Source organism: Botrytis cinerea, chromosome 6 (assembly GCF_000143535.2).
Source record: "Botrytis cinerea B05.10 chromosome 6, complete sequence".
NCBI classification, from domain to species: domain Eukaryota; kingdom Fungi; phylum Ascomycota; class Leotiomycetes; order Helotiales; family Sclerotiniaceae; genus Botrytis; species Botrytis cinerea.
Window position 1 is genome coordinate 2,333,166 of NC_037315.1, and position 23,510 is coordinate 2,356,675.

General features: G+C 41.7%; 7 protein-coding genes across 8 annotated transcripts; 5 read left to right on the plus strand and 2 right to left on the minus strand.

The window, feature by feature from the left end:
* Window positions 1–214: 214 nt before the first annotated feature.
* On the plus strand, window positions 215–2,668 carry BCIN_06g06660 (hypothetical protein). 2 transcript variants are annotated; one of them, XM_024693688.1, is made up of 3 exons: window positions 215–375; window positions 444–1,148; window positions 1,199–2,668. In XM_024693688.1, exons 2-3 carry the CDS (start codon window positions 535–537, stop codon window positions 2,106–2,108), a joined length of 1,524 nt encoding a protein of 507 aa, XP_024549474.1. In that variant the 5' UTR covers window positions 215–375; window positions 444–534; the 3' UTR covers window positions 2,109–2,668. The 2 variants fall into 2 exon arrangements, with proteins under 2 accessions (XP_024549474.1, XP_001555185.2); XM_001555135.2 differs by having other exon boundaries at window positions 215–1,148.
* Window positions 2,669–3,452: 784 nt separating this feature from the next.
* BCIN_06g06670 (hypothetical protein) lies at window positions 3,453–4,790 on the plus strand. The gene is made up of 2 exons (XM_024693689.1): window positions 3,453–3,802; window positions 3,914–4,790. Exons 1-2 carry the CDS (start codon window positions 3,625–3,627, stop codon window positions 4,306–4,308), a joined length of 573 nt encoding a protein of 190 aa, XP_024549475.1. The 5' UTR covers window positions 3,453–3,624; the 3' UTR covers window positions 4,309–4,790.
* A 216-nt stretch (window positions 4,791–5,006) lies between these two features.
* On the plus strand, window positions 5,007–7,393 carry Bcaqp1. Its single transcript, XM_001555133.2, has 3 exons — window positions 5,007–6,118; window positions 6,167–6,369; window positions 6,416–7,393. Exons 1-3 carry the CDS (start codon window positions 5,683–5,685, stop codon window positions 7,163–7,165), a joined length of 1,389 nt encoding a protein of 462 aa, XP_001555183.1. The 5' UTR covers window positions 5,007–5,682; the 3' UTR covers window positions 7,166–7,393.
* A 156-nt stretch (window positions 7,394–7,549) lies between these two features.
* On the plus strand, window positions 7,550–9,421 carry Bcytm1. The gene is made up of 2 exons (XM_001555132.2): window positions 7,550–7,694; window positions 7,758–9,421. Exons 1-2 carry the CDS (start codon window positions 7,604–7,606, stop codon window positions 9,101–9,103), a joined length of 1,437 nt encoding a protein of 478 aa, XP_001555182.1. The 5' UTR covers window positions 7,550–7,603; the 3' UTR covers window positions 9,104–9,421.
* Window positions 9,422–9,569: 148 nt separating this feature from the next.
* On the plus strand, window positions 9,570–11,464 carry BCIN_06g06700 (hypothetical protein). Its single transcript, XM_001555131.2, has 2 exons — window positions 9,570–9,838; window positions 9,901–11,464. Exons 1-2 carry the CDS (start codon window positions 9,703–9,705, stop codon window positions 11,379–11,381), a joined length of 1,617 nt encoding a protein of 538 aa, XP_001555181.1. The 5' UTR covers window positions 9,570–9,702; the 3' UTR covers window positions 11,382–11,464.
* A 3,080-nt stretch (window positions 11,465–14,544) lies between these two features.
* On the minus strand, window positions 14,545–15,853 carry BCIN_06g06710 (hypothetical protein). The gene is made up of 3 exons (XM_024693690.1): window positions 15,091–15,853; window positions 14,953–15,036; window positions 14,545–14,882 (listed from the first exon to the last, which is right to left on the minus strand). The coding sequence occupies exons 1-3, from the start codon at window positions 15,544–15,546 to the stop codon at window positions 14,784–14,786; spliced, it is 639 nt and encodes a 212-aa protein (XP_024549476.1). The 5' UTR covers window positions 15,547–15,853; the 3' UTR covers window positions 14,545–14,783.
* A 2,112-nt stretch (window positions 15,854–17,965) lies between these two features.
* Window positions 17,966–19,255, minus strand: Bcnep1. The gene is made up of 3 exons (XM_001555130.2): window positions 18,815–19,255; window positions 18,641–18,756; window positions 17,966–18,585 (listed from the first exon to the last, which is right to left on the minus strand). Exons 1-3 carry the CDS (start codon window positions 19,054–19,056, stop codon window positions 18,203–18,205), a joined length of 741 nt encoding a protein of 246 aa, XP_001555180.1. The 5' UTR covers window positions 19,057–19,255; the 3' UTR covers window positions 17,966–18,202.
* Between the last annotated feature and the right edge of the window lie 4,255 nt (window positions 19,256–23,510).

Below are 23,510 nucleotides of genomic sequence, written 5' to 3' on the forward strand. Positions count from 1 at the left end.
CATGCATTCCGTCATTGAGATTCACTCCGGAGTTGAGAAGGCAGAGATTAAAAGAAGTGCGGGGTGTTTTTAGTGGATACATCGCCTTTTAGCTTGGGATGACAGGAGTGGTGCACTGCGTTATGGATAAAATCACCCTCTCACTACTAATTCATGTCTGTGCAGATATTGATCGAGGCCAAGAATTTACCAAAAGGTTTACTAATCCACAATCGAAATAACAAATCAATTTTTTATCTAGACTACATCGCTGTACGATCATTAATTGTAAGTCAATTGCTATTTGTCGAGGCTCAGTCATTAAGCGGAAGCGAGAGGAGAGAAACGACTACAGTATATACTTCATACATTTCGTCATACATATAGTACAGTTGGGTGAAGAGCCCCCACTCTCAAGTGAATAACTTCAAATTGGCTAGTACAGCCTGCTAAGAAGCATATAGTCTTGGAAGTTCTCGACCAGCTTCCCAACATCTTCTGAAAACAACTGTCTTCTGATTCTCAAGATAAATACCTCCTACCACCAATTCAAACATGGGAACCGCAAACCCCCCTCGAAAAATTCTTTTCCTGACAAATAGCGAGTATGGCCAAAGTAACGTGGTCTTCGCAACTGCCTATGAACTTATCCTCAACAACGTAGAGGTTCATATCGCCTCCTTTGAAGCTCCTGCTGTTGCGAAAGAAGTCTCTGATATCATCGATTATGGAAACTTTCGTTCCCCCATTCGAACCCGCGTTGATGAATTGAATGCTGGCGAGTATGGCCCAATCCCGCCTGGTAGTATCAAAGCAGTTTTTCATCCGATCGATAGTCCGGGCATGGTGGAGAAACTCGCGTCAGTGGCTCCTGATCAGGAAGCTATGCGTCATGGGGTTGGATTCCGAGAGGCGTGGAGAATCTATGCTAAGATTCCGAGTGTTTTGTCTTCTTATACTCCTGATGAGTATGTGAAGGGTGTTCATTCTTGTGTTGAAATTATCGAGAAGGTTAATCCAGACGGCGTTGTTGTGGAAAAGCTTTGTGCACAGGGCTTCGATGCTTGTGCTATCTTGGGAAAGAAAACTATGAGTATTACTCCTAATAGTTTCAAAGATACTTTGGCTCAAGCTCAACCGAATGGCTTTGCACTGTGGGGTGTAGCTGCGTAAGTTTATCCTTTTTCCTTCGTGATCTACAATTGACAATATCGATTAGTGATTGTTCTGGCTATAACTTTCCACTTCCATGGTATCTTATTCCATTGAACATTATCCTCATGATTCGTCTCATTATCATCGTCATCACATCTCCAAACATCAAATCTATCGAAGCTGGACGCAAAAATGCAAACATTCCCGGCCAATATCCATTCTTTGTTCCGTACTCCAGAGATGTTCATTACTTGCTCCCTACAGGACGAGAGTTTGATCTCAAGCTTCCATACATTCCCGAGAATGTGACGACCTGTGGACCCCTCACCATACCCTCCTATCCACTCTCTCAAACCGATCCAGAACTTTTAGAATGGCTGAAGAAAAAGCCTACCGTCCTTATCAATCTTGGATCACATGTATACGGAAGCAAAGAATTCAACCGCAACATCGCCGCCGCAATCCGCATCCTCCTCTCCAAAAACCCATCCATCCAAGTTCTCTGGAAGCTCAAGCCTATATCTCCAGGTCCCGATCCCGCCATCACCGAGATCCTCGCACCGATCGCCTCGCAAGTGAAACTCGTACCTTGGCTCAAAGCAGAACCAATATCTATTCTTCGCTCAGGTCACATCGTCGCATCTGTTCATCACGGCGGCGCGAATTCGTACTACGAAAGCGTTGAGACTGGAACTCCGCAATTGGCATTACCGTGTTGGTTTGATACGTATGATTATACGGAGAAGATGGAGTTTTTCGGTATTGGTGTTTGGGGAAGTAAGGGGTGTGCACCTGGTGTTGAGGGAGGAGAATTGGGAAATGCGTTGATTAAAGTTACGGAAGATAGTTCAATCAAGCAGAAAGCAAAGGAAATGGGAGAGTTGGTTAATAACAAGTATGGAGGTCGAAGAGATGCTGCGAGGAAGATATTGGAGTTAGTTGAGGGGGAGTTCGGTTTGCAGAAGAAGCTATGATAGACTCTGTTGGATATTAAAACGAGCAGTTCTGGAGATTGGAAAGGATAGGTGGAGGGAAGGGAAGGGGACGAAGGTATGGATTGAAGAATCTATATGCACATGTTTGTGTTCGCGGCTGACGCCATGCATGATACTACCAGATCTTCCAAATGGAGAGGGGTCTCAGGAAAGCTTTTAAAATCTCAATTTAGCTTTGTTGAACATTCAGGATACCTTTAGGAGGCAAGATGTACAAAAATACTCATCTCATCTAATCTATTTTTATAAGAAACAGAATTCTCCTCGAAACCTCAATGCAGTGCAAACCGCCACATTCCGACAAAAGTGTAAATCGTATTCCCACATCGTGAATCTCATCGTACCATCTCACCTCGCACAACACAACATACAACGCACATCTCACCTCGCACACATCCATCATACACTCCCTCCTAGCCCAGCCCAGCCCAGCCCAGCCCAATCCACCTCAACCCCCAAACTCCAACCCAACCGACCTTTTTCTTCTGCCACAGAATCGTACAAATACAAATACAAATACAAATACAATTTTTTCCACACCTTCATCTTCATCATCTGATGTCCCCTAGCATCCAAACACGAAGCTTACATATCTCCATGCATATATGCATGTATGCAGATCCCCCTCCCCTCCCTCACGTAATCCGATACGAGGCGGAGATCCCGTTTGCCGCCACCGTCACTCAAAGGCGTCCATCATATTCTATTGGTGCCTCATGTTTTATTGGCGATTAGCAATTATTAGAGTGGTGAATACAGAAAGAGATCATCTTCAGCAAATAGTCAAATCATTTTCCATAGATCGACCAGGATATTCGATATTGCGCGGAGAATTAATAATCTTCACTACCTAGCTAAGGTTACCTATCTATACGAAATAGAATAGTTGGTGACGGCGCTGCGTCGTCGTTGTGCTTCCCGAGTCGGTGGATGTATTTTTGATGTGCCACGACACGACGCTATGTACACCACCGGGCTTCCGTGCGATGCGGGGTCGAAAGAGCGGGTGGAGGTACGTTCTAGCGACTCTCGTGTCAGGTCCGAGGAAGAGTTGTGTACATAGATAGGCACAGAAGCTTAGATAGTAAGGTTAGTAAGGTTAACACAGGCTTTTCTGTATTTGGGGGTCGATCTCGGGTTGGGAATACGAAGGAGGTGAATGATAGTATGATGGTGTGTTGTTTCCTCTGGGGTTGAAAATAGTAGCTCGTAATGTTGACAGACATGGACACACATACATACACGAATGAAGCACTGTGACGTTGGAGGGCAGGGAGGGAGTGCAAGGAGTGCAGGCAAGCACGAATTGTCTAGAGTCGTGGCGGGAAATACTGAGTGATGATTTGGTATATAAAGTCTGATGGATGGCGTGGGAGTGGTTTTTATTTTCATCATTCTCATCGTCCTCATTCCCATTTCCACCAGTTTCGATTCTGTATCACATACATACATATATTAGATTCCTAGATAATCCCAAAGACAACAGACAAGCAACATGGTATCAATCCGTCATCTCGCCATAGCGGCATCGAGTATCCTCAGTTTCGTGTCTGCAGCTCCAACAATCGAGTCGAGACAGGATACCTGGGTTCCGGGTACTTTAAACAACACTCGGGAGTTTTATCTTCACATGACTGTTACCGATGGTGATTACACGCATAACGGATGGGTTTGTAAGTAATTTTTCCATCTTTTTCTTTTCCTGCTCGTTAGATTTCTTACCTTTCCCTTTACCCCCCCCCCTTTTTTTCTTTCCTTTCCACACACAACTAACACCCCCAAAGTAGAAGCCTGGCATACCGGCGCCGGAACGGCCGATCCTGTCTTCGTAGACTCCTCCAACAACACCGGTACGCGCATGTATTTCAATTCCTCGCAGCTTCAATTCGACGTCTCTCCCTATCCATTCAGCATCAATGCATTTCCATCCGATACCAACTATGCACGATGGGAACCGGTGACGATCAGCGCAGGATATGGAAGCGGAAAGTTTGTTAATGAAGGGAGCGCGGGCTTTCAGGTCGATGAGGAGGAGGCGGATGGTTGGGTGGTTTGTGAGTGGTTTCATGGGTTGAATGCGCCGCAACTCTTTCAGATGATTAAGTATTTTGATGCGCCGAATCCGTATGATGTGCCGAGTAGTTGCGCGAGGGTTTTGTTGTTTCCGGTTTGGATTTAGGGGGGCTGAGAGAGGGAGAGAGGAGAAGGGGAGAGAGGAGAAGGGGAGAGAGGAGAAGGGGAGAGAGGAGAAGGGGAGAGAGGAGAAGGGAGTGGAGGGGGTGATGGAGAAATAGTTGTTGTGGTGGATGGATTGATAGTGTGAGAAGGAGAAGGGGTCGGTAGTATGGTGAGCTTTGGAACAGGATAATGTGGTGATGTTAGATGGACTGCATGGTGCTTCTTAGGGAACTGGTAGATGAAAGCGATTGGGTCAGGTGATTTAGAAGTAATAATAGTTTGTTGAGCCGGGAGTGTTCTTGAGTATTTTCTTCTGAATGATTTACCACATCATTATTTGAATCGGGAGTCACATGTTGTGCAGAAGCTATCGGATCATCTGGGGAAGAGTCTAGACGTCACGTTACTAGTCCATTCTTCTATCCCTCTTCGCAAGCCACACCCGTTGCCGAGGGACAGTGACTATTATTAGAAAATTCTCCATGTGCCGATATGCTATGAGATCTTTGATCTAAAATAACACAACGTCAGTAATCCAAATCTTTAATCGTCTTCTCGGTACAGTCAAATCACGTTTCAAATCAGTCGATCTCCCAGAATTTGCACAGACAATGACGTCCATCCACAAGACATCATTGCCTGTGCATTAGTGGCAGCGGCTTGTAAAATAAGCATATGTAAATCAAAAAAAGCTTAGTTGATTGTTTCATGTTTAATAGTACATGTGGACTTTTATCCCTCGCGAGATATCTCCATGATAGCTTGTATGGATTATTCTCCGTAGGATTGAGCAGCTTACATGATAGAAGGCATTCTGCGCACAATAGATCCCGATTGAGAACCGCAATTAAGATTCCCATCGTTGAAAAAGAAAAACACAATTGAGATTTTGCTCCGGATGTCTGTGCGAAATCTTGTCATTCTTGTATCATCGTCTCCCGTCCCGCTTAGTGTCTCTCTCAAACACCCATTGTTGCCGAATGTCCCTCAACCCCGCAACAGCCTTTCCATATTTCCAGACATCATCGTCATTTACGTTTTGCGTAAATACCCCTTTGAGGGAAGGACCTTATAGCCATGGCCTATGCATTAACTTTCCTTTCTCAACATTGATAAATCTCTTCGATTGATGAAACCTGGACTTCTGAAAGCCGAGATGTATGCCAAGAATGAAGATTGCAACAAGAGAAAAGAAACTTTCAAGCTTTGTAGATGGAGTGGACAATGCGCGTGCCGCGGAAGGGAAGGAGAACGGAGAAAGGTGACATACTCGGGAACCATATCGTTGTCCGGAAATCATATAACGTCTTCTAATCTCCCATTCAAAGGTCATTATCCTGACATATAATACAAGTAATACATCGACATAAACAAAATGACTATGAGAAGTCCGCTAACAAACGATCATCCCCAACCATTACGAGCAAGTCCTCTGTCAGAACATGATGACGAAATTCAAATCCGTCTTGATGACAGTCGATATCGTAGTTTTCCACCACCAAGAAGAGTGGTGCAACGAAACACTCCTGCGCCAATCCAATTACAAGATTTCGAATTTCCTAAGCAATCACACGATATCCCGGGGCATTACCCAATGATTGATGAAATATATCCTGACGTACATCCATACAGAACAAGTGAAGATGGATTTGTCAGTTTAACGAATGGAGATAACATGGCACAGAATAAGAGAGCCAGTAGAAGCCGACCATGGATGCAGAATTTGCAGACACAGGATAGAATACAAAGATACAAAAAAAGAAGGCCAGCAACAAAATGGATGAAATGGATGAATAGTGATTGGAAGAATCGTAAGTAATTACAAAATTATATTTGAGACCTTTCACTAACCGTCTTAGATATTGTTGCTGTGATTGGCGAGTTGATTGGAACGTCACTTTTTCTTTTCTTTGGCTACGCGGGTATTGAAGTTGCAAAACTTCAAGGGCGTGAACCACCAGATCTTGAAGTCTTATTCTATATATCCGCAACTTTCGGAGCCAGTCTTATGGTTACTGCATGGATATTTTTTCGTATCAGTGGAGGGTTGTTTAATCCAGCCGTAAGTTGACATGAATTTTGAGTAATCTTCAAGCTAACAATGATAGGTAACTTTAGCACTTGCCATACTCAAAGCAGTGTCACCAATTCGTGCTTTTCTTCTTGTCATCACACAACTTGGCGCTTCGTGTTTAGCTGCTATTCTCGTGCAAGAAATATTTCCAAAGCAGCTTGATGTTGCCACCACACTTGGGAGCGGCACTTCCATGGGTCAAGGATTCGTCATCGAAGCTATCACTACAGCAGCTTTAATCTTTACTATTATAATGTTAGCTGTTGAAAAACACAAAGCTACATTTGTTGCTCCCATCGGAATTGGCCTTGCCCTTTTTGTTGCGCACATGGTAGCTGTTCCATTCACTGGAGCATCTCTAAATCCAGCTCGTAGTTTTGGTCCATCGGCCATTGTATGGAACTTTCCTCGAGAACATTGGATTTACTGGGTTGGACCAATTTTAGGCGCAGGGTTGGCAGTGCTTTTTTTCAGATTGATCAAGCTGATGGAATACGAAATGGCGAATCCTGGACAGGATGGAGATCCAGAAAACGATCCAACACAGAATCCTGAACTTGATGTTGCACAAAACGCTCATGAAAGAGAGGAAGAAGTCCTTGGTCTCAGTAATGGAAAGTCTTGGTATAGAGATGACTCTAGCAGTGGATCAATGAGGAGGAAAGAATCGGTCAACAGTTTTACCGGAGGTAGAAGATCCATGGATCGAAGGGGGGACATATTTAGAAGATTAGATGATGTGGAAGCTCAATGGCGAAGGCAACAATACAGGAATGTTGTATGAATGATTTATTTGCAGATGTATTGATCCATTTTGCAATAGAGGTAGAACAATAAGACTGGGCACTCGCCCCCTCGCAACCAGGTTTCGCTTAGATAGATAGTAGATATTTGACTGACACCAAACGTCGATATCAATGTAAACAACTATGAGTGTTGACTTCTCTCGAAGAGCTCATGATGTCCTGCGTGAGATAGCCATGATAGTCGTATGAAACCCGATGCATACACAATGGATGCTGGAGTAAAAAAAAAATGCACCCAGTCCAGTTTAAAGTCCCCACGGCGCCTCGACCACCCGTGGACCACCAAACTGCATTGATGGTACGAATGCACGGCCGGAAAAAAAATCCATCTCGAAATGCTTCATGTGCAAACTTCCTGCAAAGAAATCATCAACTCTTTTCACATTTACAAATATTCACACTTTGCAGTCGCAAACATGGCGCAAGGACAGGTTCAAGTGCATTTCAGCACCACATCTCCAGATATCGAATTACCTGAAGGAAAACAACAATTGCTCGTTCCTACCAGTAAGTTTTGACCCAAGTTTCTCTCGGGTCTTGAAGTCTTTTCCAAAACTAACCGTCAAATAGATGTACGAAGATATGGACTTTCACAGATTCTCAATTCCGAGGCGATGCTCGATACCTCTTCGCCGATACCATTCGATTTCCTGATTAACGGTACATTCTTGCGAACGACCCTCGATGAATATCTCACTGCAAATGGGTTATCCTCCGAAACAACGTTAAACTTACAATATGTTCGAAGTTTGATACCTCCTCTTTATGAAGCAAGTTTCGAGCATGATGATTGGGTTAGCAGTGTTGATGTTTTGTCTGGGAGCTCTGCTGCAGGAGCTTGGGGTAAAAATTCAATTGTTGAAGGGCAGGAGCGTATATTGTCAGGTTCTTATGATGGACTCCTCAGAGTTTGGAACAAATCAGGTCAGGCTATTGCAACATCTGCGCCTGCCAGTATTGGTGGGCATACCTCTGGAGTAAAGGCTGCGAAATGGCTCTCGGCCAGACAAGTTGCATCGGCAGGTTTGGATCGCACAATAAGGATATGGAATTATTCTGAATCAGAGGATCATTTCTCGGCGCAATTGAAACCAACCATGGAGTTATATGGCCATACCGGTAGCATTGACTCAATCGCAGTTCATGGACCATCGAATCGCATTTTATCTGCTTCAGCAGATGGACAAATTGGTTTCTGGACTTCACATAAATCCTCAGCACCCGAAGTAAATACTAGTCTTATTTCTGGACCATCTACAAAACGACGCAAGATCACAACCTCCACATCCACTCCTCAGCGTGGCCCTCTATCTCTCATGGATTGTCACAATGGACCTGCGACTGCTGTTATCTTCAACCCCCAGGATCCTACTGTTGCATATTCTGCTTCCCAAGATCATACCATCAAAACACTCGATATCACCACTTCCAGTATTGTCGACACAAGAACTTTATTGAACCCAATCCTCTCATTAAGCGCCCTACCAGGAATCGGTCATCAAATAATAGCAGCAGGTACAACAGCACGTCATATCGCTCTCATTGATCCTAGAGCTTCGGCTGCTACAACACAAGCCATGACACTTCGTGGACACACCAACTTCGTTTCATCAATATTTGCAGATCCTGATAGCAACTATGGATTAGTATCAGCTGGTCACGATGGAACCTGTAGGGTATGGGATCTTAGAAGCACAAGACAGGGAACGAAAGATGAAGGACTTGGTGTTGTTGGAGAGGCAGTTTATATCATTGAGAGAGAGAGTAGGAAAGATAAGACAACTAAGACAGTTGGTGGTGAGGGAGTTAAGGTTTTCGATGTTAACTGGGATAAGGATGTTGGAATTGTTAGTGCTGGTGAAGATAAAATGGTTCAAGTGAATAGGGGAAGAGGTGTTACAAGACCCGAGAATTAGTTTATATACCCCTTTATAATAACCAAGTGGATTTATACTTGAACTACGATTTTTGGTTTTTGATTTGCACAAGAAATGAATGAATGATCTTTGGACTTTTGGAAAGATGATCACGTGAAAATAATTTTGTCCATTTGATGTATGTAATTACGCCTCATTTAGACTTTTACGAATTTGTTTATTTTGGAAGAAATCTCTGCATACAATTTCTCTTGTCCAATTTCTTATACGCCTTTTTATACGCGATCACGGCCATGTTACGGCCTTTCAATATCTTTTAAGTCTTAAATAGATCGAAATAAAAAAAGATCCTTTCCAATTTTAGTCATTAGTCCCATAATTCTTACTTTCAAGCGATTGTAAAAATTGGGCTAGTATGGCATCATATTTTTTTATCCAATTATGGTGAAAATCGTCCACAGACATCCCGTGGAGTGATCATGTTTATATATCCATCCCAACAGCCACTGAAATCGAAATGATTTTTTGTTTTGTCATTTCTCATCTATTTATATTTCACGGGGCCACCTTCTCGCCCCCAAATATACTTTGTGGGAGTATTGTAGAACATAGAACACATATCTGTGAGATAATCAAACATGTCACTTCCAGATAGAAAGGATAATATCCAGAATACATCCGACGATGTGATAACTGATACCCTTCCCATTGACCCTAATAGTGGGCTTTCTCGAGGTCTCCAAACTCGACACTTGAGCATGATGGCACTAGCAGGTATCTATAGCCCCCTCCCCCTCCCCCTCCCCCTCCCACATCGTCAATCTAACAACCCCCAGGAATCATCGGACCTGGTCTTCTCGTCGGTGCAGGCGGCGCCCTAGCTTCCGGTGGTCCAGCATCCCTCCTCATCGGATTCGGAGTCATTGGTCTCATCGCTTTTTCCATCATGCAGTCCCTCGGAGAACTTACCACACTATACCCCTCATCAGGATCCTTCATATCCCTCACATCACGTTTTTTCGACCCCGCCTTCAGCGTCGCAGTCGGCTGGAATTATTTCATCATTTGGGCCGCCGTGCTCGCAAACGAATACAACACCCTCTCATCCATTTTTATTTTCTGGAGCGACAAAGTTCCTCTCTGGGGCTATTTTCTCATCTTCTGGTTTGCCTTTCTCGCCTTCCAATTATTGGGCGTAGCGGCCTTTGGAGAAGCGGAATTTTGGCTCGCGTTGCTGAAATTGAGCGGTTTGGTTGCGTTTTTTATCTTCTCGATTATTTATGCGGCGGGGGGCTTGAAGGGTCAGGATCATACTCTGGGCTTTCAGTATTGGCATGATCCGGGAGCGTTTGCGGATGGGTTTCGAGGCGTTGCGAAGGTATTTGTGTTTTGTTCGACATTTTACGCGGGCTGTGAATCGATCGCTGTTGCGGCGGCTGAGACGCGAAATCCTAAGCATGCTGTTCCTCTTGCAATTCGTCAGGTATTTTGGCGCATCATTTTTATCTATATGGGCTCTGCCCTCTTTTTTGGAATGACCTGTCCATGGAATGCAGAGGGCTTGGCAAGTGCCGGGTCTAAAGCCCTGAGAAGTCCCATGACCGTCGCGATTCAAAATGCAGGCTGGGAAGGAGGTGTTCATCTAATTAATGCTTTTATTCTCGCGACGTGCTTGAGCGCAGTGAATAGTTCCATATACATAGGGTCTCGAACGATATTGTTCCTAGCGCAGGAAGGACACGCGCCGAGATTCTTAAGATTCACGGATCAAAGAGGAGTTCCGATCTGCGCGATCATTTTCACGAATCTTTTCGGAGCGCTGAGTATGATGAATGTTTCGTCCGGGGCAGGCGCCGCTTACAATTATATCGTTAATCTTTCGGGTGTCTCGACGTTCCTTGTTTGGGGCTCCATCTCATTTATACATATCCGTTTTCGCTCGGCGTGGAAAGCGCAAGGAAGGAGAATTTCTGATCTACCGTTTGTTTCGTTCGCGTACCCGTATAATGCTTATTTTGGATTGGCGGCAAATATATTTTTAGCATTGGTGCAAGGATGGACGACTTTAAGTCCTTTTAGTGCGGGAGATTTTGTCGATGCGTATATTCTGTTGGCACTTTTTCCGCTGATTTGGGCGGGGTATAAGATCTGGTTCAAGACGCGGATTTGGAATTTGAGAGAGGTTGATTTGGATGAGGGGAGGAGGAATGATTTGGATCCGACGGAGGCGGGAGGGTTTGAAAGTTTGGAGGATGGAGAGGGGAGTGAAGTGAGTAAGAAGTTGCCGTTGTGGAGGAGGATTGTGAAGAATTTTTAGATATTGGTGTGATGTTAACGATAATGAATTTACAAGCGTGATGCCATCAAATCTATAACTCTTAAAGAGTGTGGTTTGGTCCATAATAGTCCTTGATGAAAAGTGATCTATGGCGGGCGGTAACTGTCACTTCGATGCCAGTGTCTGGCTAGCTCATAACAAGTGTGCAAAGACGCTAGAATGAGAGGTAGTGAAGATTTGATTTGCAAAAAGATAGCGAAAAAAAACATACGCAATTTACTGTGTTTTTAAGCCGAAAGTCTGGAGAAGAAGAATCGTTGAACATTGAGAGATAGTATGAAGATCGTCACTTCTTTTCGCAATGTGCAGCCCACTTTTAGATACACGTTCAACTCTCGATGTTATATCCGATATCTCTTGCAGGAGAACAGAAACAAAGACAAAGACAGACAAAAAAACAAACAAACAATACTTTTGCAAAGAAAAACAACAAATCTTCCCTAGAGATGATTGACCACCCACAATCCCATTCACCAAACAGACTGGAACACTGAATAAATCCACACCCCTTTCGCTTCCATCCTCCTCTCTACTAGTGTTTGACGATGATTTAATCGATGGGTAATATGGAATTATGAAACTCCCGATCATATTTCCAAACCTCCAGTGTGCGGTCCGTAAATCCACGACTTTGTACTCCTGGGTCCAAGTTAGAACGTCCAGGGCGTTTGAAGCACTGGACGATTTTCAGGTATCGATAGCTTACAGCTATTCCGCCAATATTATCCCCTGTAAAGCCTGCTTCAGATACCCAAATTTGCTCTTTTCGAATTGTGCCCTTGCTCTTTCAAGCTTCCTTTTCATTGTCATCGTGGTGATGATCTTTTGTTGAAGAACAATAGGCCGATATCGAAGTTTATTGGGAAATTGCCGTTGATGTGCTTGAAGAAAGGCTTTCAGGCGCTCTACATGCATCGACAAGCAACTCTCGAGTTGTTGTTTGTAGGTTCGCTGCATGCTGGTGAAATGATTTTCTGTCGCTGAGTTGTAAGGCTGTTGGTAAGATTCGAGTGAGAGGTCAATATCTTGTATCTCATCAGCGTTAGGTCTGAATAGTTGCTGCTCGGATGTCGGCGATGTACTATGTTAAGAGTCTCAAAACTGCCTGTTATGAGATAGTTATATATATCAGTCTCCCAGATAGAGTGAGAACTATCTATGTTCCCTTCGGAACTAGACATACAAGGAGCCAAATATTTTGTTTCTCTCAAAAATTGAAACATGTGATAATCTTCTGCGATACTGAGATAGTCTATAGGATCCAACAAGTCGATAAAATCCATGAAATTCATATACAATGTAACATGGTTGCACTTGGATAAAGTTCTGAAAAGTTCAAATGATTCCAGACGGACCGAAGAAGCTCCTTTGTACTGTGCAAGCACAGCATGGTACGACTCTCGACAGATGTACAGCATTGGTAGTCGAATCGGAGGCCCATTAGAATCTAACAAAGTATTATGAAATAGACGTGGTTCAGATGATGCTAATTGCCATATAGTAGTCCTGATTTCGAGAGGTAACTTAGTAAACTGAGGGAATTTCTCATACTCGACTGGTTCAATTTGTTTATCATCATAATAATCTTTGGGTCGAGGACCGCGAATCGCAGTATGTATAGGTATGTATCTAAGATGGCATTCAGGACATTCAAACTCCGAAGCTTTGTGTTGAGCACCGCAATTGACACAATATATTAAATCAGGATAGTTGTCCGATTGAAGACCAGATCGTTTATCAGCAGATACAGTAACACTGTAAGGATATCGACTATGCGCCATAGTATAAGATATTTGCAGGATGTAATGTGTTTTTGAGGGGTGAACCGAATAGAGAAAATGAAGAAGAGACAGAACGAAAGGACAGCCTTGAATAATCCACGATGGTACCTGTAGATGTGTTATTCGCAATATTTAGGACATAGTTCGTTTTGGTGAAGTGTTTGAAAAGAAGAAGAGACAGAATAACAAAAAAGATGCTGTCTGAAATGCGAAGGTGCCTGCAAGTAGATGTTTCGGATTATTCTGGGAAAAAAGGAAAACTAGCTTCTAAAATGTAAGCTGACTAGTCATTTCTTAAATTATGCGTTTGAAATACCGTTTGCACTCATTGCAATAGATATTTGTGATGTGTCGGATAATGGTTTACATCGCTTCAATAATTGTCACTTTGTCCTGTCCTTTTTATCCCTAGATCTGATTGCAAAAAACTCTTAGTTTACGAAGCGTGAACTAATGCCATCGGATAGTGGAGTATTCACGTGCAGTGTTCGAAATGTTATCAACTGATAGATCACAAGCATTCCTCCTGTTCGGGCATCTACTGTTGTTTTTGATCATTTAATAATTGAAGAGGTCGATTCACCTAGCAATTGTTGGTATCAAAATGGCTGATTAGTGTCAACGTACTCTAGTCTACTATGGTTGTAATCGTTCTTGATCATTATCATCTATGGGAGGCTATATACTTATATTGGGTAGCGCTAGCGCCTCGCTAACTAATACAGCACCCTCTGTATAGTCACGTGATCGATATCACGGCAGCGATCCTCTCAGAAGCATAGATATTTTCCCAGAAATGCCGTCCATGATACAAAATTTCAGTAACTGATCTTGATCATCATCTAAATTGGATGGGCTGAAATTTTTATTAGGCAATGTTTTATCGATGCCGATTGTATACCGCAAGTCTACCAAGAGCGTCGCGACACAACCCCCCCGCCACCTTTCAAAATATCCTCCTGGGGCAAAGCAAGAAGGTTTCTTCAGCAGCTTCCTAGCCAAGTGTTACATCGTAATATTACCCCGACCTTCTTCTACTTCTTTCTTCCCCTTTTTCTGGGCGCTTGAGAGATCATACAGCATTCAGCTTCGTTAGACAGCATCTGTAGAATACAAGGCAGATTAATTTATAGATCTATATCATCATACTGAATCTTTAAGTTTATTTTTGATCAATAATGAGAAGGTGAACGTTAATGGGCCTTTTACTTTGAGATGACGAACTACGATGGATATTTTAAAAAGACATTAGCGTATGGTGCAGTGATTGGTTTCTCTTTCGATCTCTAATTACAACAGCTTCACGAACATTCTCGTTATCTGAAGGTCTTCAAAGACAAAGGGATAGAATATAAACACATTGTGCAGGATATTTATTAGTATTGGGGAAGCCAAATAGGTATTTTTAGAGTTGAGAATTATTTATCCTGATTACATTATTCCTCTCAAGGAATAACGCCTTCTCAGTCAAATCCACCCCCATTCTGCTCAGCCATCGTTCCCTTCATAATATCTCCCCAACCAGAATCCCATTGCGCCCAGTCATCCTTTCCTTCGCAATTCCTTCCCAATGAGACTGATCGTATGACATATGCCAAGATCAATGATCATTGATCGAATCTAGAGTCTTGAGAGGCTTACAATAGTGATGTACTGTAGTCAAAAGGATTTTGTTGACTTCGATATTTGTGAACTTTGACTATTTAACAAAACAATTAGTTTCGATTCAAGTTGTAATGATATTTACAGAACAAACAATCTATACTTACTAGAAGAGCCAATCCAACAACAGGTAGAGCAACTTGAACGACTGAAGTAATGCAAAGATATTTTACAACCTTGGGTTGGATAAACTTGGACACGAAATTAGTAAACGCGTTAATAATGTTGGACACGAAAGTACGAACTGCTCTGATGATCTCTGGTGCATTACTACCAAATGCGTTGATGATGCTGCATACAGAAGTACCAAATGCGTTGATGATGTTGCATACAGAGGTACCAAATGCGTTGATGCTGCTGCATGCAATAGTACCAAATGCGTTGATGCTGCTGCATGCAATAGTACCAAATGCGTTGATGATGTTGGTTAGAGAAAAATTTGGGATTTGTTGAAAGAGCTTCTCAAGATCGTTGCGGGTGAGGAGCTCGACTGCCTTATTGAGAATAAGAAGGCAGACAGTAACGGGCGCTGATTTTTCTTTGTCGGCCATGTTGTATACTGAGATTGCTAGATAGATTTCGGAGAGAGGTAGGTTTGTGATGAATCGGTTGATGTCTTTTGAAAAGGGAAAGGGAAGGGCTTTTGTGAGCAGTTGAGCTGCAGAGGTCCATGCCCATACTCGATTAATAGACAATGACATAGTGAATTATGAATCAATGAAAATGACTCAATGATGTTGATATCTTTAGGGTGGTTAGATTGTGTTGATGTCTGGGTGTAAGTGGATGATGTTGGTGACTCTGGATAATTCAATTATTTTGACAACTTTATTGGATTCTCTTGTGCCTTCAGAATGTTGGATAAGTAGTTCCGAAGCTGAATAGTCGAAGAGTAGTATGAAATGGACAAGGTATGAAGTAGAATAGTTGTGAATTGTGTTGAGAAGTTGAAAGGAAGATGCTCGGGGTCGAGAAGACTATATCATTCTTAGAAGAGGCTCGAGCGCCTTTGGTGAGTTCTTTGGAAGCTGATCAGCTGCCAAATAATCATCTGGAACTACTAAAAACATTCACTCTTCCAAATTGAATTTATCTGTATCAAAAAATCTATCGACATAATCCTTAAAAAAAGGATTGGCTGACACAAAACTCCCAAGATTGATAAGAGACGTCCATCTCTTAGAAGATCATACCTGGATCCTTTCCATTCCCTTCCACAGTAAATCAAAACAAGAATTCGAGTAATCTACCCATCCTTCATAACAATGGATACCGCACAACGATGCGGTGAACTTGCGATTTCGACAATGTTAGCATCTACTTGATGAACACGCCAACAGTCAACTGAGCATAACATAGATATTCGACGGGAACTTGTAAGTTACGTAGTGAATCCACTCCCTTATTAACTTAACTTTTTGAATTCGAGATTTCAAGTAGAACAAATTCCGCTAATTTCAAATATAAGAGAGTGAATTAAATTCCAATTAAACTTGACATCTCCAATATGCATGATTGGCAATGTTGCAATTCCAATCTTTGGCTGTATACATTGGTATAATAATTCACTTTTAGTAGTATGAAGTCGGAGGAAGTCGGAGGAAGTGAGATTGATTTGGTGTTAGACAGTTAAAGTGGGGTACTTGGATGGCTTAACGATTAGTCCGGTGTCAGAAGGCTAATTCAATCTTTAGCTAAAGTAGAATGATAGATCTATATATGTATAAACATCACATGCAGATCGCACATGCTCTTGAGTACGTGCCGAATACGGCCAGAAAGGATGCACGTACCGCAAGAAGCGGACTGACCTGCTTGTCTTCGAGCAGGGGATGCATAATTTCTGGCTTCACGAGTACAAAACTGGTGAATACCTACCCATAGCCACCTGCTACTCTACTATGCTTGATATTGCTAAATTTAGATGACAGAGATTACAGATATCATCAGTGGGTATGTAAACTGATACAAGTGCCCTGTCAATTCATGCGTTCACTCGCTTACCAAGACTAGCGAACGATCATAGACTAATTAAAAAATTTGGTGTTGAGGAGTTGATTCTCAATTCTCAATTCACAGGTGTAATGAGATCTATTTTAAAAGAATATCAATTCCTAAAATGCCAAACATTAGTTTCAACAAATCCATAATATATGAAAGAAAAAGGTTTTAGATCACAAGTTCCCAATCCCACTATGCCTTGTGCAAACTAAGCTTCTGTTGATAGTTGGTCTGTTCCCGATTGTGCCGCGATATAATTCTGTTTTCGTGCCCAAGTATACATTAAAGACACAATGTGTTTTCTTGCGCAGAATAGCGCAGGTCTAATTTGGTGTGTATCAGGAAGCTTGATCATGAATCCATAATATCATGCTACCAAAAACCTAGCTCACTGGAAAAATAGAAGACATTCACAAATACTTCAGAAAGTCAGCACTATGACTAATTGATTATCTCTTACGACTGGATAGATAGTAATGATGTAAAAGAACTATAGAGCTTAATCCCAATCTTAATCTCCTTCAAAATTTAAATCTATTAAGACACCGCGGCCGACTAAGAATAAAGTCGAGATTTACACGCACGCAATACGCGCTAGCGCCGCATCACCATGTGCAACTTCACCTACAAATCGCAATAAATTACTCGAAAGGTAATTTTGAAGGAAGGAGTAAGAATCTTCCAATTTCTTAGGGAAAGAACATAACTTCCATGATCATGCCATTTGATGTGAGCAGGATGGATTTGATCACGTGCACTACTCTGAGTGGTGTTTGGTGACATCCTTCGCATACCTAGGTTGATAGTCTAGAAAGGAAGAACAAATCCGACTTACTTATCCCAAGATAGTTGCACACTGCTGGTACTATTTGGCTTTTTCTATGGTATAAGCGAAGGAACTAACTCATGCTCTTTAATACCTACCATTCTTCTACACCAAATTGAATTGAATGGACTATCTGAACGACACAGCACTCTGATTTAACAGATAGACGTTGTAACTTAAATTCAACATCAATCTCAGCCCTAGACGTTGGCTTATTCAATGCGGAGGACCGCGCGTGGTGCTAGAGCTCCCGCCCACATGGTCACCTAATTTTGGCTTTCAGGGTCAAAGATTCGGAAAGAATATTGCAGAAGTATATTAATTTCATTAAAGCTTCATCTTAAAACTCGAAAAAGAGATGAGATAAAAAAAATAAACCAAACCCTCCCTGTTCATACCTCGTACTTCCATATTCAAAATAACCAAAAGGAAAGAAAACCACAAAAAACATCCCCGAAAACCCCCAACTAACGATCTCTGACAGGACAAACTTCCAGATTCTCCAGAACTCTATCTAGTAAGAAAGAACTTTAGATTCTTGCCTTGGCGAGGTTGTTGTTGAAGTTTGCGTCATTGAATGGGCAGTTTGCCTTTCCAAAGTTGGTGTTTTGTAAAGCTGTCTTGCTAACAGCTGGCAAGAAGTCATACCACATCATTGGCAAATCTCTGCCCAAGGTGTTGGTGAACTGCAACTCGTGGTTGGTTGGGAAGGAGACATAGTATTCGACCTTCAATCTGTCGCCCTGGCGTTGGGGGTTTGTGGTCTTCTTGATGCTTCCGTGACCGGATGCGCCGGCGCCGATTAAGGTGGGGTTGGCAACCTCGGGGTTGTTGACCCAAGCGACGACATACTCCCAGTCGTGACGGTGACCTCCGACGACGTTTCCAGCGGCTGGTTGATCCTTGGGGAAGTCTGGGGAGGGTTAGAAAGTGTAAGATGAGTGGGAGGGGATGAAAGGGATACTTACACCAGGCGTACATGATTCCATAGCGACCTCCAGACCAGCCACCTCGGACATAGGTTTGGCCCTTGCTCTGATCACGGCAGCCGGCTGAGACATTGCCAGTATCTTGGAGTCCACCACTGCAGGATGTGTTAGTAAAGCGATATTAAAAGGGGAAGAAAAAAACAGTTTTCATACCTGGTGTTACCATTACCATCAACGGCACTGTATGGTTGACAACCATGAGCAATGTGAAGATATGGCTCGAATCTCTTCAAGGTGTTACCCAAGGCGTTACCAGGTACGTTTTCTCCCCATGGGTTGATGGAGTCATGAGGAACGACGGCGCGAGCTTGAATGGTGCTCTCCTCAATTGGAGCACCCTTGACTGCTGCAGCAGCAGCGAGGATAGAAAGGAATTTTGCGTTGGAGAAATGCATTTTGAATGAATGAGGTCAAATTGATGATTTTAACGAAAGTGGTAATGTGGAATGTAATGAATATGGAATGGAAGCTGATGCTGTTGATGCTGATGATGGATTGAAAGAGAAGACACCATCGATACTTATATAGTATTTTGCTATCATCACTTGATGTATTCAATCGGCACCAGATGTATATCCACCCATACAATCTCCCACAAGGTGTTCTTGCATTGTCGTGATTCTCTCTTCCAAGAGCCTCAATTACGGTATTTACCCCACGCCGGGATTTCTCCATCCCCTTAACATTTCTTCGAGGAACTTTCCATCGCTGATAGTCGGCATCCTGTCACTTCACAATGACAATGTAAAGTACTCAGCAATCTTGGCATTCGCATCTTTACCAAAAACCCTCTAAGGTTTATAGAAATCTCTTGGCCTTTTCCGAATACGACATGCGATGGACCATTTCAGATGAGAGATAGAAACACGTGAAATGAATGAGGCTCGTATCAAAATTTCACACCCACAATTTCGCTTGGCGTCACAGTGGATTTCTGCTTTTAACTTTTAACCTTAATCTTCATAACCTTATTTTGAGCACAAATAGCATAAAGAGCATAAATGTCAAATTGTTTGTGTTATGCTTAAGAAGATGCAATTCCAGCAATTCCAGCAATCCCAGATACATGTCTGTGGCCCAAACTCAAAATCGTTGGTATACAGGGTTACACCTGTGCTAAGTCGGTGGTTCGTCCAATGCACCGACTATTGTCAGAGCAAAGCAATTGTGTCCTCGGAGAAACTGTAGTATTGTAAACTCCGCATTGAATACCATGAATTTTCAATGAACCAGTATTTCAGATCAAAATTACAATATCGAACTTGCGAAATCCAAATGCATAGGTATCATTCATCCTGAACATTGAAAGAAACAATTTTCGCTCCTTCTCCAACAGTGGAGACCCGCTTGGAATTGAGTACATGCTTCAATTCCATCTTGGTCCTGATTATTCAGAATTACAACATTACAAGTCCGCGTCAAACGAACCCCAGATAAATCTCTTGGTTCAGTATTGAATTGATTCTTCATCCGTTTCCCAAGCTTCCACATAACATACCTCATACCTCACCCCTCACCCCTCGCACACAAACGCAAATATATTAATCGAAGCACTGCAGCCATGTTTTCAATTCTCGCTTAAGCACAGCCCACCCCCTCTTTTCCCTCGACAGATCATGATCTTCAGCAAGCTAGTATCGGTACATCACCGTTTATTTATTTACCCAAGCAAAAGCCCGTTCCTGCCAAGATTATGCTTAACCGTGATCCACAGTTTAGCTCATCTTTTTCTGGGTTCCATTGATTCTCTCGGTGTTTGATTGTCCGCATTTCGGGACCTTCCATGACTGTTCATTCTGAACAAGAAAATAAACTCCTAATAATCTCGTTTCACTAAACGAAAATTTCGCTCACAGGTACTTGGAATTATCATCGATGTTGAACACCTAGGTCATGGTCTTTCTTGAACGATGTATTCCTCGGACAATTTCTAAGCGTTCCATTGGACTTTCCTTCTCTTCCATGCTGAAAGGTGGTACGAGTAATGGTGATACACTTTCATCTACTATAAACAACTCACGAAGGTGGGATTGACGGCCGAGTATGGATAGCACTAAGTAGTTATGGATAGGTAATTGTATATCGTAATGCTATTGTAATCAAAATATCGAAAGTTCCCCGGGTAGTCAATAGAAATGGTGAGTGAAGCTATTCCCATCTCAGATGCACATAAGAACAATCTCAAGAAGATAACAAAAGAAACCCTCTTATTCCGAGACCTTGTCCCTGGAAATCACACCACACAATCACACGTTCCAAATCTCAATTTCAGTTTTCATACCAAGGACCTGCATTGAAATTTAAAAATATGGCTGAATGGCCAAGTTGTTTTTTGCAAAGTAGTAGCTCCATTGAAAATTTTCAATCTTTCAAGTCACTGGATTTCCAGTTCTCATTAATTAAGATGGCAGAAATGTTCCATGAAGCATCTTCCCCCTTTCTCTTCTCTTTCTTTCACATTCACTTTTTCTGGACTGATATTGTGCTGTCGCTTCATTCAACTTCACCTCCATCGCCTTCGTCGGGATGGCTTTGCATTCAATAACTAATATTTCAAAACGAGCTACACCGCAGTTTGCAGAGCTTCTTGTTGTCTTGAAGCACCCAAACTTTGAACGTTCACTAAGCTTGGTCCTGGCTTGATACTACGAGAACAATATTGATTGCGGAAAGATTCTTGCTTTCGTTTTAGTGTCTTTCCGGTAAGGGGATCGTATGAACTCTCACATATCGATAATGATGTAGCAATGTTAGTAGGTCAATAAGTGTGAGATCATCGTAGACGGTCAAGGGATGGCGCCTATTTGAAGAAGACAACATCGGCAATACGACCATGATACAACATGCAATACAACCAATTTCCAAACACAAATTCACGCATAGAAAAGCTCCTGATATGGTGAGGGTATCCATATGTTTCTTCTAGACAACTGAAAACAACAAGATGTTTCGCTTTCCGAGAATCGGAAGACCAGCTCACACAATTCATCTATACTTGCAAATATTTCGTGAAGGGAAATCTGCTTGTACTCCTCCATTGCCACCATATATGCTTTGCGACACATATACCATGTGATTGGAACGCTACTAGGTGAACCATATCCAAAAACATGTCTTCCATTCTGTGGTTCGAGTAATCAAAATCGTAAACAAACTATTTCTGGTCCAGGTAAAGCTTCTCCCCAAACAAAGTATCTCAATAGCTCTGTAAATCAAGCAAAAGAGACAAACGCCGAACCATTGGGTTCTTTTTGGTAGGATAATAGTCTGAAGCTCGTTTGACAACCAGTATATTCATACCCTGCCAAAGCAAAAACGTTGGACAGCATACTAATAGAAGTATGCACTCAATATCGCAGTGAACCCAGTAAATTGCATGAGTACCTTCGTCTACTTAACTGATATATCGAGCAGGTCCAGTACCCACTGGACCAAAGTCATGTGTGTAATCTATTGCTCCAAAGTATAATTCATGATAGATAAACGACACAGCTATATTGAATCTGGAGAGTAGTATTTTCTGTTTCAAGAAAAGATCTGAAACTCTGGGGGAAAGCAAACAGTTAATCGTGAAAGCGGATAACTACTTCGCTACAACAACAGAGAAAAAAAAAAAGAAAAACTCAATACCATCTCACCGAGAAACAATCGAGTAAGATTTATTTCCATGCGTATAATCCAGATTACAATGCTCTGATTTCACAACTGTCTCGGGTTCTAATTTGGTACTGGAGTAACGATTTGGACGTCCATGTGGGGATTTGGTGTGGAAGTGTGGGTAGGTAGTTAGGAACAGTTTTATTGTCAAACGGATATTGACGCTGCTCTCTTTCTATGAAGACCTAACACTGCAAAAAAGGACAAGAGAGTGGCAGATGATAGACGGTAAATAATAAATATCAAGTAAATAGTAGAAATCAATTGAACCCAACCCCTTTTATCATTCTGCCGCATTGAAGCTTAGCCCCCCCTTCCGCATATATCATCACTCCTAGAAATTGGACAGCCGATAACGAGAGCTGGTTATCATTACTTCTTCCATTTCTTTTCTTTCTCAATCATCTTCGTATACTCTTCTCCCTATTCTTCTATGTTTTCGAAACATCCAGTCATGATTAGCAAGAATAATCATTCTTTTAGTTGTCAATCATACCAGTAGATATTAGGAATATCTCATCTCTCATCAAATTAAATAGACATAATGAATTATTACTCTGGCTTCGACGAATCTAAAATAATAAGAAGATCTTACCTCTCCAGGAATATCCATCATTCAAATCTGATATATCTTCATGTTTTTTTATATCTTTGACGAATCATCTCCAAGTAAAGTAGTACCCTATAATAGCCAAGTTAATACTTTCGACAAAAAGAAATTCAATATAAATCTCTATACAAATTTTAATATGTATATTACATTTATAATATATTCTCTTTATTAATAACAAAATAGCTTTTTCATTATTAATAAATATTTACTACTCTAAATGAAATTTATTTAGTATTGACTTTTAATAGAAAAAAAGAAAATGGGGGATTTTGAAAAGCCTTAGAACTTTCACAATTCAATAAATATTAAAGTTGAAAAAAAAGTGGATGGAAAGGGAGCGAATATAAAAGCTAAAAGAAAAAGGGGAATAAATATGAGAGTTAAAAGGAAAAAGGAAGCGAATGTAAAAGTTATAAAATAAATGAAAGATATTAGTTGAAAACATAAAAGGAAAGAAAATGAAAGATAAATCATTTACTTATTTCACTTTCAATTTCTTCTTCAATCAAAAGATTTACCACTATACCATATTATACAGAATATACTATTTATATATATTTTCTATTTAGTTCTAATTTA

Excerpts from the sequence above, each read along its gene's own strand:
- Bcaqp1 (XM_001555133.2), top strand. The coding sequence starts at position 5,683 with ATGACTATGAGAAGTCCGCTAACAAACGATCATCCCCAACCATTACGA. Across the intron at positions 6,119-6,166 it reads GAATAGTGATTGGAAGAATC|ATATTGTTGCTGTGATTGGC; the intron begins GTAAGTAATTAC and ends TAACCGTCTTAG. Across the intron at positions 6,370-6,415 it reads GAGGGTTGTTTAATCCAGCC|GTAACTTTAGCACTTGCCAT; the intron begins GTAAGTTGACAT and ends TAACAATGATAG.
- BCIN_06g06660 (XM_001555135.2), top strand. The coding sequence starts at position 535 with ATGGGAACCGCAAACCCCCCTCGAAAAATTCTTTTCCTGACAAATAGC. Across the intron at positions 1,149-1,198 it reads GCACTGTGGGGTGTAGCTGC|TGATTGTTCTGGCTATAACT; the intron begins GTAAGTTTATCC and ends AATATCGATTAG.
- BCIN_06g06710 (XM_024693690.1), bottom strand. The coding sequence starts at position 15,546 with ATGTCATTGTCTATTAATCGAGTATGGGCATGGACCTCTGCAGCTCAA. Across the intron at positions 15,037-15,090 it reads CACCAGAGATCATCAGAGCA|TTTATCCAACCCAAGGTTGT; the intron begins GTTCGTACTTTC and ends TTCGTGTCCAAG. Across the intron at positions 14,883-14,952 it reads TTGTTGGATTGGCTCTTCTA|TCAAAGTTCACAAATATCGA; the intron begins GTAAGTATAGAT and ends TTTGTTAAATAG.
- BCIN_06g06670 (XM_024693689.1), top strand. The coding sequence starts at position 3,625 with ATGGTATCAATCCGTCATCTCGCCATAGCGGCATCGAGTATCCTCAGT. Across the intron at positions 3,803-3,913 it reads CACGCATAACGGATGGGTTT|TAGAAGCCTGGCATACCGGC; the intron begins GTAAGTAATTTT and ends ACACCCCCAAAG.
- Bcnep1 (XM_001555130.2), bottom strand. The coding sequence starts at position 19,056 with ATGCATTTCTCCAACGCAAAATTCCTTTCTATCCTCGCTGCTGCTGCA. Across the intron at positions 18,757-18,814 it reads GATGGTAATGGTAACACCAG|TGGTGGACTCCAAGATACTG; the intron begins GTATGAAAACTG and ends CACATCCTGCAG. Across the intron at positions 18,586-18,640 it reads TGGAATCATGTACGCCTGGT|ACTTCCCCAAGGATCAACCA; the intron begins GTAAGTATCCCT and ends AACCCTCCCCAG.
- Bcytm1 (XM_001555132.2), top strand. The coding sequence starts at position 7,604 with ATGGCGCAAGGACAGGTTCAAGTGCATTTCAGCACCACATCTCCAGAT. Across the intron at positions 7,695-7,757 it reads ACAATTGCTCGTTCCTACCA|ATGTACGAAGATATGGACTT; the intron begins GTAAGTTTTGAC and ends ACCGTCAAATAG.
- BCIN_06g06700 (XM_001555131.2), top strand. The coding sequence starts at position 9,703 with ATGTCACTTCCAGATAGAAAGGATAATATCCAGAATACATCCGACGAT. Across the intron at positions 9,839-9,900 it reads GAGCATGATGGCACTAGCAG|GAATCATCGGACCTGGTCTT; the intron begins GTATCTATAGCC and ends AACAACCCCCAG.